We start from the raw sequence: 13,770 nt of genomic DNA on the forward strand, positions 1-13,770 counted from the left end.
AGGTGGCTGCAGGGAGAGGGGTGCGGCCAGTCAGAGGAGGAGTTAAAACCCTCCCCTTCAAAGGGAAGGCTCTGCTATTATGAGGAGCTGAGGGATCCTTGTGGGGTGCCGAGCATCTTCCCCCTCAATGAGAGCCATGTACAGTTAGCACCTCGCAGGACAGGGCTCGGAGAGAGATTGTACAAGGTGCTCCCAGGGGTGAATGCTGCGGAAGGTAGCTTCGTCCATGCATCCTTAGGTTTGTTTTTCTGTAGCCTTTTCTCTTATAGTATTCAAGGTGGGGGGGAAGGTTGCACGGCCTTCTGGTTAAACACTGTGCAAGGGATCGTGCTTGGTACAAATTCAGCTGTTCCCTTACTCACCTGGCCCAGAGGAGACCAGAAGCTAGCCCTGCCTCTCTCCGTGGGGAGCTGTGGGTCTGAATTCCAGAGGTGCTGCTCTTGGCATGCCCCGGTTCTGAATGCTCAAGACTCCGAATCCAGCATCCCTGTGTAAATGATTAACATCCGCAGACAAACCCGTCGCCCTTTTGCCTGGACCTCCTAGGGCCAGGTTGGCTTTTCGAGCAACTGTTATCAATGGTGCCAAGAAACAAAGAAGGAATGAGGGACCATACAGCAGCTCCAGGTCCATGGGAAACAGCCGTCCCATGCCATAAAGGAGTGACGGAAGCCAGTCCTGAATTTGGGTGCCAAATCAGTCCCCAACCTTCTCCCCACCCAGCCCTGGCCTCATTCGGGCTGGAGCACCCCTCAGTATGGAGATTCGCCCCTTCACACAGCCCACACCTTTTGCAATCTTCGCTTTCCAGCAGGCCGCTGGCTCGGCCTAATCCCTGGCAGCAGGTCTGGAGGGCAGGCATGAATAATTAACCAGCCTGTATTGTGAGCTGACACTGATAGGTTTTTGCGGGGGCGGTGGGGAGGGGCAAGAAGAGAACAACAGATGGGCAGATGCGACAGGGAGGAAGCCGGCTTCCACAGGTAGGCTGGCTCCAGTCCAGGTGCGGTGTTCTCAGCGCCCTGGGCTGTGGTCGCTCTCAGGAGCCCAGCTCCCATTTCAGCAGGAGAAGGGAGGGATGCATTCCTAGTCAGAGGCACCTCGGCCACTTCCCTCTCTCCTCGCTCTCCAGCTTTAAAGGGGAGACGGGTCTTGTTAACCACTTGGCATCTCCAAACCGGCCTAAGGAGGGGAACTCCCCTCTCCTTATCTAACTCCCATTTCTCCCCCTGGGTCAATGCAGATGAGAAGGAGGACAGCATCTTGGGCAGCATCCCTCTCCTCAGCTTCCGGGTGGCGGCCATCCAGCCGTCGGACAACATCAGCAGGAAACACACCTTCAAGGTCAGTGTGTGACCGTGACGGCGTCTCGGGGGCAGCATTGCGCTCCCATTCGTTGGCCCGGTTCCCAGAGGCCACGAATGGTCCCGCAGTTTGTAGCGTGACCCTCCCTTCCGAGAACCTAGCTGCCCTTTTGTCCCTGGCCACACCTGCACCAAGCGGGGTGGGGGGCATATGGCACCCCCACTCTGAGCCACCTGCTTTGCTCAGATGTGAAGAGGACCACATGAGAGGTAAAGCAGAGGGGAATTGGGTCTCTAAGTTTCCTGTCCAATAACGTTTAGCCAGAAAGCAAAGACCAGATCCAAACCAAACTGCCCCGTGATTTGGGTAGGGGGCTTGGATTGTAGGAGGAATCCTGCTGCTTCTTCCTCCTCTGAGGCTGTCCCTCTGTCCGTAAGAGAGATGGGTGGAGGAGCTGGCGTGCAGATCCAGACTGGGTTAGAGCCTGTGTGATGGTGAGTCCCTTCAGCTCCTATTGCCTTCAGTGGGAGTTGAGGGTGCTTAGCAGTCTTGCTGCTAATACGGGGTGAAATTGACCCCTGTGCAGAAAGCAGCACAATAATAACACCGCCGAGTGCTTTACACCATAGCTCTCAAAGCACTTTACGAAGGAGGTCAGGATCATTACCCCTGTTGTACAGATGGGGTAACTGAGGCACACGGAAGGCAAGTGACTTGCCCAAGGTCATCCAGCAGGCCTGTGGCAGAGCCAAGAATAGAACCCAGGTCTCCTGATGTCCAGTCCAGTGCTCTAGTCACTAGGCCACACTGCCTCTAACTGGAAGCCTTGTGTCAACCACATGGGTTTAAGTGTGTTAGCCTGCTGCACAAGAGTGAATTGCTCCTAGCCAGAGGTGATCAAAGCGTGCTAGTAACCCAATGCCAAGGAGGGGCTTCTCCTTCTTAGCTGACAGCTGTGGTGTCATGAGAGGGTTTTCACAAGACTTCTGCTCAGCCGTTCCCCCTGTTTTGAATTACTCTCCCATTTCAATAAAAACAACAAACATACGTAAGCCAGCGTTGCTATGTGCAGGAGGGCTTCCCCCATCTCCCTTCTCAACTAGTTGAGACTAGTGTTCACACACTCTCTCACACACACACGCACTCACACACACAAGGCAATACATTGTCATGGTTTAGCACGTAATTAGTTTCTACTTGTCAAACTTCTGTGCTGAGGGACGCAGCTGCGGTGGAGCAGCGACTGAAGCTGTGAAATTCCTGCTGCGCTGTGGGCCAAAGGAGCCGTTTGGTTTCATCCTCCCAAGAACACTTCGTGTTACGCACGCACGCTCATACACGCACAAGCACCGTTGTACACGTGGTAGCCCATGCTTGCAACTCACCTAGACTAGAATAACCTGTACCTTCACATATGCACATTGAAATTTGCATCCAAGCCATAGGCCAAACACAGACTCAAAGGCTTAATTTTTTTTCACACTTGTACATAGGCATATTCACACTTGCACGAGCACACAGACCAAACACACCTCGCGTGTGAACACACACACACACAAACATACTCCCGCACACAAACACCCACTCACTTGCACACGTTTTATGCTCCGCTCTCGCTCAAAAAAAACCCGGCTCGCCCACTGATGCACACAAACGTACACACAGAAACAAAAATCCGCAAGTCACAAAAACACACTCCTACGCAGAGTGCTTGCACGCACAGTGCCTTGATTCTCTCCAGCTGGGGACAGAGACACACACAGAGTCTGGATTCTCTCCAGCTGGGGACAGAGACGCACACAGAGTCTGGATTCTCTGCAGCTGGGGGCAACGCTACACACGCAACCTTGATTATCTCCCGCCTGGGCCGTGCTACACCCACCCCTCTATTTTGTTTTTATTCTGAGGCATTTTTGGGTGCGCATCACTGGAATATTGTTTGCACATTCACTCCTGCTCCAAACCTTATATTGCAACATTCAGCACAGGGCAAAAGGTCTGCTCCGCCCTCCAGAGCCTGAGCTCCAGTCTCCCTGTCCTATCAATGGCAATAAAAGAAGAGAGCAAGGGAAGGAGCCTTCAAGAACTGGCAAGTCCTGGGAATGTTTGGGTCATTAATAAAGAATGGATCCTGCCTCCTGAACTCTCTGCCAGTCAGGTTAACCCCTTCAGGCCCATATGGGGAACAGAGGGAGCCTGGGTTAGAGAAAACGTGGCTCAGACCCAACGTCAGCCAAGGGGAAAATGAGAGATTTAAGGCTTTATCATGTTTTATTACTCTCCTCAGCCGCCTCTTTCCTGACCCAGGCCAGGGTTTGGGGGAGGTCAGAGAAGCACTTAGTAGCTAGTTTGTGCCCCCACTTACTCTGTGCCGTCCCTTTGGCTTCTGTGGAGCTGCAGCGGCTGGAAGGTGCCGCTTGGGCAAAGCACATGCTACGTCCCATTGACTGCAATAGGACTCAAGCACGTGCCTAGGCCCTGATTCAACAAAGTCTCTGGTGAAGCGGGGCAGGATTTGGGGCCTGGCGGATGCCAGCACTGAGGGCAAAATTAACCTCAGCGCATCACTGGAGCGCCTCTCTAGAGCTTGTCTGGTTCCTAGGGACTGTGCTGAGCCTTGGTGCCAGTCGTGGAGCGTGCTTACACTCATGTACCCCTTTCCACTGGAGCTGGGTGCAAGGTTCCCATCGACATACAATTCTCTGACCCCAAAAAGCCATTTTTCGTTGCAAAAGAAAAATTTTGACCCACATGTGTTTGGGTGACTTTTTTTTTACTGAAAACCATTTTTTTCTCCTTCCCAAAAAAGCCTGAAAAGCTTTTTTATTTTGTTTTTCACTGAAAAACTGGACGTTTTCATGGGAAATTTGGATAAAAACATCAGTGTTTCAAATTGGAGTAAACTGACATTTTCCAAACAGCGCTGCAATGAGAACCATTTTTCTTATGGACGCCGATATTTCTTAATTCTGTACGGGGCTTAGGGACTCGAATGGCTAGTGCCTTAGAACTAAACTGGTCAGCTAAACAGACAGGCTAACCCAGCGCTGACCATGCCCTCGGCTACCCTCCATCTGCCCTTCTTTGGTGACGGTGCTGCTCCTGCCATGCTCTGCCTGCCTGATGCATCTCCCGGTTGAATTCTCTGCTGGGTGGTTTGACCTGTTCTCTGTGTTTCCTCCTTTCTTCCACGTGAGGATCTCCCCCCTGGAGAGGAGGTTTCTTCCAAGTGCCTGTCTGCAATGCCAGCACACAGCCACCACATAGGTAGTATGCTCCTTCCATTTCCAAATGCATGCCAGAAAGAGAAGGGATGCGGCCGGTCACAGATTGCCCAGCATGCCTTATTCACCCCCACCTGACGAAGGGGGACGAAACACTGGGGTTTATTTCTCTCTCTTGCGGCTCGCATGCTTAGACCTTCCCAGTGTAGGGAACTTGGTGGAAAGACCGAGGTTTGTATGAGCCTGGCAGGAAAGATTCCTCTGGGGCTGGGAGCCCTTGACTAGTAACAGCAGTTGGTCAAAAAAAGCTACATATTGCCCCGGGGGGGACGGGTTCGAACATAAGGAAGAATTTTCCATTTTGTTGGAATATTTGGGGTTTTTTGGCAAAACAAATGTCAAAACTGTGGTTTTCAGTCTTTGGGGTTGGTGAGGAGGGAAGGGGAAACCCAGGGAACCAGTGAGAATATTTTGACCAGCTCTGTTCTTATCTTACCATTGCCAGCCAGCTCCTTTTTGAGCTCTGAACATCCATGTAGGGGACATGCACTGACATCAGTGGCCAACCTGCAAGATTTGCATCCATATTTGCAAAGAGCATTTGGATCTGGAGTTTGGCTCAGTGTAGCATCCTGCCACTTCCTGGATCTGAACTTCCTTGATGATCAGCTGTTTCAATCGGGGAGGTTTTGAGTCAGGCCCGTCTATAATTGAAGTTGTGAGTTGGATGAGCCTGGATAAATCCATTCCTGGCTGGACATATTCCTCCAGTTCCTCTCCCGATGTCCCAGGGCGTTGGGTCATTTTCACCTGACTGGCTGGGGGACGGACCTGATGATTTGATGGGTCTGTGTCCATCTCTCTGACCCTGTGGCGGGGCGTGTGGTGGACTTGGCCCTGGGGGAGAGCTGTCATGGCTTTGCCTACGATTCCAGGCGCCCTCAGCTGGACGACTGACTTCTCTCTTCTTCCTCTCTGTCTGCGCTTCTCTCCCTCCCTGCAGGTGACCGTGTGCTGGGTGGAGGAGGCACTGGGGCGTCACACGCAGTCCCTCTCTCCCCAGGCCGAGCACGCCGGCATCCGAACCTACTTCTTCAGCGCCGAGAACACCGAAGAGCAGGAGTCCTGGATCCAAGCCATGGGCGAGGCTGCCCGGGTGCAGATCCCACCCCCCCAAAGGTCAGCACGACAGGCCCCATACGCTATGCAACAGTGGCCAAAGACTCTGGGTCTCTTTAGAGAATTGGGGGGAGGGTGTCCCGGCTCAAGTTGGGGGCACACTGGAGGATACAGTGGCTATTAACTTGGGGGCACAGTTGCTAGGTAACTTGGGGTCCCTTTGGAGATGAGGGGAAGTGGCCATTAACTATGTGGTCCTTTCAGCACTTGGAGGGACAGTGGCTAGAAAACTGAAGTCCTTTGGAGCATGCAGGGTGTGCAGCAATTTGGGGAACGTGTCAGAGCCAAGAGGGTCAGTAACCATCCACTAGGGGTGCAGGGACTGGATCGGCCCCGCTGTTCTGGGATGATTTGGGCCCAGGGTTGCTGTCCAGCAGGAGGTGACGCTCTGCGTTTCTGTGCCTGGCAGGCGAGAGAAGACGGACTCTGAGAACATCCCCCCCAGCAAGCACCACCACCACCGGACCACCGCTCACCGGGAGCACCCCAAAGCAGACCTGGAAGCCAAGACCAGAGGGGAGGGTGACGGGCGTGGTTCAGAGAAGATTGAAAGGAAGCCAGAAAGGATCGACAGCAAGAAGGAACCCCTGGTGAAAGCCAATGGCATTGTGGGCCAGGAGATGCCATCTGAGCCCAGCAGCCCTTACCCTGAAGCCCCACGGTTTCCGGCGGGGGTGGAGAGGTCCACGCAGCCCAACGGCTGGCAGTACTCTTCCCCCAGCCGCCCCGGCAGCGCCGCCTACCCGCCGCAGGATGGGGAGAGCGTGGTGCACCGGCAGGGCTTTGTGCCACGCACCAACCCGGAGAAGATCGCCCAGAGGAAGAGCTCCATGACGCAGTTGCAGCAGTGGGTGAACCTGCGCCGGGGGGCTGCCCCGCCAGAGGAGCTGAGGAGGTGAGAGGGCTGCATGGTGTGCCGTGCTGGGGTTAACATAAGGGAAAGGGCTGCAGATATTCTCCTCTCCCTGGCTGAGCAGCATTCCCATCCTTCCCAGCTGATGGGTGGCGAGCGTTCCCCATCCTGTTCTCCATCCACAGGGACGGGGGGAGGGCCAGGAAACCTCCATCCCAAGCGGTACCCCAGTGCCAGCACCAAACTATGTGCTGCTGGGCCTTGCAAACCAATAGGCCTGCCCCCCAGGACTGGGACTAGAGGGCAGTGAGTTTGGAGCGTGGGGAGCAGCAGCATAAGCAAAGGGGGCCAGACGTAGAAGTGATCACAAAGCCTAACTCACTGCTGCAGCCTGCCCACCGGCATAGGGGAGCAGCTGTGTGCCAGCCATGCCCAGGGGAGGTGGCTAGGCAGAGGGGAAAGTCATGGCCTAAGGTCTTCCAGGACCTACACTGACTCCAGTTAGGTTCCTAAGGCGGCTGTGTGGGCCCCTGCTCTGAGATCCAAAGGCTGGTGCAGTGGGATACAGCCCCGTGTCAGAGTTCTAGCAGATTGCCCTCCGGATGGGGTCCAGAGGTCTGCCCCATCACTGGCAGGGGATGCCGCACTGCTCAGCACCTTGGGCATCCCTCGCAGGATCTGCCCTGCTAGCAGGTGGCAGGTGGGCACTGGCCCGTCAGTGCAGTCCGAGGCCGTGGCTTTCCCATGGGGAAAAGCCTGCAGAGCCAGATGGCGTTGAGGCGCTGGATCCAGGTTTTACGATTCTCTCCCTTCCTTCCTTCCTTGCGGGGTTGTAGCCCCACCAGGTTTTTCCCGATGTCTCGAAGGGTCCCTGACTACTACGCCCCTTACTCGCCCCAGTACCCTGAGGATTACCAGTACTACCCACCCGGCGTGCGCCCCGACAGCATCTGCTCCATGCCCGCCTACGAGCGGGTGAGCCCACAGTGGGCTGTGGAGGACAAACGCCACTCCTTCCGCAATGGAGGCCCCTACCAGCTGCGTGAGTGGAAGGAGCACCCAGGTTACGGCAGGCAGGACGTCCCCATCTGGATCCCCGGCTCTGGCCGGCAGCCCGTTTATTACGACGAGATGGATGCTGCTTCAGACTCCCTGCGGAGGATGTCTCTTCAGCCCCGCTCCAGGTCCGTGCCCCGTTCGCCCAGCCAGGGCACCTACAACAGGGCTAGGATGTACTCCCCGGTCAGGTCGCCCAGCACCCGCTTTGAGAAGATGCCATCCAGGAGCGAGGAGATCTATGCTGACCCCACGGCCTACATGATGAGGCGATCGGTCAGTTCCCCAAAGGTAAATGCCTGCCCTTTAGAGGAACAGCAAGGGGGACTGCAGGTCAGGATCGAGGGGCATTGGCAGAGCTGGATGGGGGGAGCCCAGGTCTGGAATAACAACGGTCTGCAGGTCAAGATTGCAAGCTCAACTTGCACCCCCGCTTGCACTGTCCCTGGCTCAGGGTGGGGGAGTTAGTTTCTCTCCTTCATGACTGCTCTGCTTGTGCCAGATGTCCTTAGACCAGGGTGCTGGCCTTCAGAGCTTCCTCCTGGCCTACCTCCTCTGCCTCCCCGTGAAGATACCCTGCAAGGTTATTTGTGTTTGTTTCCTTCCTGCTTCTCCTCGTAAGATGAGCAAAGAGGGCAAGCCTGTGCTAGCGTGCCAGGGCAGGGGATACAGCGGGGAGAGATGGCAATGCTCTCAGGGGCACAGGGTAATTCTGTTATCTGAGCCATTAGTGGCTTGAGGAGCCCCCTCTGGGTTTCCCTGACAGTAAGCGCAGGGGTCTCGGAGCTGTGACAGCGCAAGGGAACACTGGCTGAGCTGTTGTGCAGCCAGAGCTAGAGATGGGCCCGACCCAAAACCTGGATCCAAACACCCCCGTACTGTAGACCTGGGATCTGTGTCTGAACTCAGACCCACTTGTAGCCAGAACCCTTTTTCCTTTCCTGCCCCCTTCCCCACTAGAAAATCTCCTCCTAAGGAGTGGGAGCTGTCCATAAGGCAAACAACTTGGAGCCAAGTGAGTTGGGTTCTGCTCCCATCTCCGCGAGTGGCTCACTGTGTGATCTTGGGCATGCAAGCTCACTACCTCAGCTTCTCCATCCCTAAAATGGGTATAATTTAAACTGAGCGAGCTGAGATCCAACTGCACAGTGTGAGCGACCACAGTCAGTTTGTGGAGTGGTATAAACATCTCACATGTCTTGTGGGGGGGGTCTCTTCTTTTCTTAGTATGATTATCTGGGTGACAGGAGGCCTGTCCCTGCGGGAATGTATCCCTACAACTACCCGGCGTCCCCTACAGTCCACGACAAAATGGTATGTGCTGTCGGTGTCCGGGCGTTTTGTTGCTGACCTTGTCTCTCCCGAGCTGGTTTCTAGCCAGCGGAGCTCACGGGAGCTGCTGGAGTCAGGGATAAAGGAAGTGATACTGAGATGCCTGCTTTGCTGGCGTGGGGCCGGAAGTTTAGAGCTTCCTGAGATTGCGAGTGTGTCCAGCCAAGGGGCATGTGTGGCAGCTGGGGTGTATTTCCCTTTCCTCTCTATTCATTGCACCGGACACCCTGTGAGTCCTGCTGCCTGGATGTGCAGGGAGCATAGCTGGGACTCAGACTAGACTGACTTCTCATCCGCGGGGCGGGAGGCTGGGTAGTGGGGTGCATCCATTCTCGGAAGACTGAGGAGGAAACCGATCTGCTCTGAGTCCTTTGCAAAGATTTGAAGGGGATGCACCATCTGGCAGCGGGGGTGCCGTTCGGGGCTGGGTCCAGTGAACACCATATGGAAATGCGCTCCCACCTTTCCCCACCTTGTCCACTGCAGAGTGGCGTACTCACTGTGGAGCGGAGGGTATTGGAAGGTGGGCATGTGTTACCCTGGGGGTACTTGCCTACCCTATGACTCATCACTCTGACGCCCCTCAAGGGGTAACGAAGGTGCACAAATGCTTGGAAATCCCGGTATCCTATCACCTTGCTGTAGGGCTTTCAGCCGGGGGGGTGGGGAAGGGGGGTGTGGATGCGAAGGATGGATCGAGCCCTCCATTTCCTCTTTCTCTTCCATTCCCAGTTTTGGCTTCAATAGCTGCTTTTCTTTTCCCAACCAGCCTTAGCTTTGCTTTTTGATTTGGGTCTTATAATAGGTCAGGGGGCAGCAGCCAAAATCCACTTGACTGGGCTGGAACCTCCAGCCTGGGACTTAACTGCTCTGTGCCAGGGCCTTGATCTTTCTGACCTGATCTTTTAACCAGGGGAGCAGTGGGTAGACCCCAGACCGGGATTTAGACGCCTCACGGAACGGACTTGAGCCGCACACCCCTGCTGCACGCAGCTTCTCCCCCTCACTGCTCCTGTCTTGTTGCCTAGCTATGCACACAGGGTTTCAGTCTGATCGGTAAATGCATGTGGCTGAGCTGGAAAGGTGTGACTGGAATCCTGCTGCCATTGATTCCATTGAGCCGATCCAGGAACCATGTCAAAAAGCTCCATTCCCAACTTCCCATGCTGCAGGGCAAAGGGGCAGGGAAAGCAACGAGCAGTGGGGTGTGGCAGCTCGTTAGAGGAGCTGCTGGCTCTGCCAGCTCCCCTCACATGGAGCAAGAGGCACTAATGGCAATAATGCAGGAGCCCTAGCCGTGTGGAAGCTCCCAGCTGCTGCAGACCCAGCCTCTCCTAGCAGAAGGCGATGCAATGCTGGCTGTCGGGGAGCTCCTAGCTGCTTTGAACCCAGCCTCTCCCTGCCGGAGGTGCTCTGGGAAATGGGGAAGGAGCATTGGCTGTAGGGGAGCATTCACTGCAGTCCCAGCCCGACCCAGCGGGAGGCGCTCTAGGGAATGGAGCAGGAGCACGGGCTGTGAGGACGCTCCCAGCAGGAGCCCCTGCCAGGAGCACAGACAGAGCTCTTGAAAAGGCTGCTCGTGCTAAAGCACACACCGCCAGTCCTGTGTTCGGGGCTGCTTCGCCGCAGGAGGCAGTACTTGGCCTCCCAGCCCGAGAGCTCTTTGCCTTTCTGCAGCCTTCACCTAACCGCTTTGCTTCTTCTTTGTGTGTTTGTTTGTGTTTCCGTTTTTGCTGCATGTCTGTTGGCTCCTGATAGGATGAACTTTTAGACCTTCAGTTGCAAAGAAACCTAGAATATTTGGACCAGCAGGTAGGCAGAGCTGGCCGCGAACGTCACGCTGCTCATGTCCCCTCCTGCCTCCGTCACTGCGCCATGTCCCCTCTGCCTTCAGTACAGTGTCATTCCCTGCCCCTTCCCTGAACATCCATTCTGCAGCCTTTCTTGGCAACCCGGCAGCATAAGCCATCTTTGGTTTGCTTCCTCCATTCTTCCCTTCTCTAGGGTCACCCATCACTTGGCTGGACAAATGCCTTCTGTGCGTCAAATGACTGCAAGGTACCACACCAGAGTCAGCGGTGCAATGAATATGTGTCTATTGAACGCCCCTTCACGCTGGTGCGAATCAGGAGTAACTTGGGTTGGGTCACTGGAGATTGGCTGGGGCGAGTGGGAGGAGAACGTGGCCTGTCCAGATGTGATTGGATCAGAAAATGAGTGCGTATGTAAATGTGAATTTCACCTGTCTGGGGCCTGGATTCTCCTCGCACACCCATGTGTCACTAATATAACTGTACTGATTCCAGTGGGCTCATTCCTGATTTGCACCAGCGTAAGTGAGAGCAGAATCGGGCAGCAGACCAGCACAGATTATGCTAATGTGGGACCAGATTCCATCCCACCTCACTCATCCAAGTTCCTTACTCTTCTGGGAGCCTGTCGATTGGTACAGCATGACTCAGTGGAAGGAAGGGGAGCAGAAACTGGTGCTCAGGTTCTCCACCTGCTCTGGGTCACCACTGAATATAGTGCAGTGAATTCTCCGGGAGCCGTGCATCTGGTTACGCTGAGTCTGATTGAGTGTACGGAGGTGGCAGATCATGGAGTGCTGGGGGTGGGAGGCAGGTAGTTTTCTGGGATGCGGCAGCAGACTGTTTTCGCACACGATACCGTGAGGAGGGGACAGCCAGGACCCAGCAGATTCAGGGCCCAGCAGAAATTGGAGATAATTGTTAAGAAATTCAATAGCATAAAAACCAGTTCCCTCTCATAGGTGAGAGACTTGATGCAGGTCTTGTGGAAGCATCATGCGGTTCTGATACAAGAACTGCCCTGGACAAGCATCCCCCAAGCCAACCCTCCACTGCATGCGAGGGTGTGTTTGAGGCAGGTTGTAAACTCCACATCGTCCTAGGAGTAGGAAAGCCTTTTGGGGAACATCTGCAGGAGCATTGAGATGAAAATTACAGACGAGGCGTGAGATTAAAAAGGGAAAGAAAAAGAAATTCCCCAGGCAAGTGCTGCAGCCTGATGTTTGCCTGCAGAAGTCTGTATTTCAATAGGGAAGCTGCTCCAGAGCCAGAGTCATATATGCCCATTGGTAGGGTACTCCCCGAGGTGTGTCTGGCTGGCTTGGAGCAGAGCCAGAGATGAGCGAGGAGAAGGCAGTAAAATAAAAAGCTCTTCAGATTATTTCACAGCCATCAGCAGCAGGGTTTCCTCTCTGAGTTCTTTGAAAATGCTCCCTCAAAGGCCTTCTGTCTCCTCCTTCCCTGCTGCCCTTTGGAGAGACTAATCAAGAGTCCCTTTAAAGCACTGTTTGCTTCTTTATTTTCTCATTCCCTGTTTGTCCGGGAAGCCGGAACGGAACATCTTAAACATGATCCTCAGCTAGTGTTTGCTGACGCAGCACCATTGGCTTCTCTACAGCTATGCCCAGTGACATCAGTTGAGGATCTGGCCCTTTGTGTGCTAAACTGACCCCTACCCCTGTGTGGTTACTGGTGGAGCATGAAAGGAAAGGGACAATGGCAAGATTTCATGGTGCAGAATTAGATCTCCTAATTGTGGTGTTTGTCTGGTTGTTTGCAATGCTGATTACATGTGGATCCCATCCACCAAAACAAACAAAAACATTAGTGCTATTTATAATTTTAAAAAGGAAATAAATCCCAGTAGCCAAGTACTAATGACCAACCCTACAATAATAAGCTAGCTTGTGCAATCTTCCCACAATACACGCCTATGTGGTGGGTAGCCCGACAGTAAGTCACAAACTGGTGGGTGAAACACTACACTTGCAAACTGGAGTCTACCAAACTGGAGTCACTTGAACAAAGCAGTTTGCACAGCCCTGCAATAACGAACCAGGTTATCCTCGCCCTAGGAAGAGTGGGGAAACCCAGCAAGATAAGAGATTTCAATGTTAAGTTTCCAAGGGGTTGTTATGAACAACTGTAAGAATGTCGTCTTAAAGAATCTGGTGCATGTGCTTTTGCTTCCTTTTATTCTATTCAGTGGGATCATCAAGATATCCCCTATCTACGTGTTACCAGCATCATTCTGGGGGCAGTGTTTATTCATTAATATGCTCAGACCAGCAGAGGGCACATTAGAACCCAATTTTTAATATGTAGGTCTGACATAAATGGTGTCTTCGTTTATCTTTTTATTTCACAATTAAGACTGGGGTTTTTTTTTATTTTTTTAAAGGAATATGTAGAATCCTGAGACTCTTGCTCCCCAGATAATAACACTCTTGGGGGGAGGGATAGCTCAGTGGTTTGAGCATTGGCTTGCTAAATCCAGGGTTTGTGAGTTCAATCCTTGAGGGGGCCATTTAGGGATCTGGGGCAAAAATTGGGGATTAGTCCTGCTTTGAGCAGTGGGTTGGATTAGATGACCTCCTGAGGTCCCTTCCAACCCTGATATTCTATGATTCTTGACAGGCTGAATTTTAGGCCTAAAATTCCTTTCAGCTACTCCTAAATAGATCCAGCGTTGGGATCTGACTCTCTTGGATTCAGTCGGTGTGTCTCAGTGACTGAGTTAGTTTCCATGTAGCAGGGTGCAAAGGCTCGTTTCTGCCTCGCACATCTCAACTCTCCATTCATGCAAGGCCTGGGGCATAGCAAACACTGCAACATAGAGCGAACTCCAGCTCCGAGGGCAGGACGCTTCCTTCTGCAGCACCACCCAACGTGCCATCTCGCCCCCAGGCAGACCACGGACAGTGAGCGACGGGGTGGGAGAAGTTAGTGACATACGTGTGATACAACACAGGCTTTCCTTACCAAGAGACCCTGAAAGATTCCCCGTCGT

General features: G+C 53.7%; 1 protein-coding gene across 15 annotated transcripts in view; it reads left to right on the top strand.

Annotated features, from left to right (window-relative positions):
* PLEKHA6 (pleckstrin homology domain containing A6) overlaps positions 1 to 13,770 on the top strand; it is a 139,081-nt gene that overhangs the window by 94,727 nt on the left and 30,584 nt on the right. For 9 of the 15 annotated variants that reach the window (XM_048826299.2, XM_075122054.1, XM_075122057.1 and 6 more), the window contains 6 exons: positions 1,244 to 1,344; positions 5,533 to 5,708; positions 6,118 to 6,603; positions 7,398 to 7,908; positions 8,845 to 8,931; positions 10,708 to 10,761. In XM_048826299.2, coding sequence (XP_048682256.2) covers positions 1,244 to 1,344; positions 5,533 to 5,708; positions 6,118 to 6,603; positions 7,398 to 7,908; positions 8,845 to 8,931; positions 10,708 to 10,761 — 1,415 coding nt within the window. The other 6 variants (XM_075122055.1, XM_048826300.2, XM_048826301.2 and 3 more) reach the window with 3 other exon arrangements.

Source organism: Caretta caretta, chromosome 21 (assembly GCF_965140235.1).
Source record: "Caretta caretta isolate rCarCar2 chromosome 21, rCarCar1.hap1, whole genome shotgun sequence".
Lineage (NCBI taxonomy): Eukaryota > Metazoa > Chordata > Testudines > Cheloniidae > Caretta > Caretta caretta.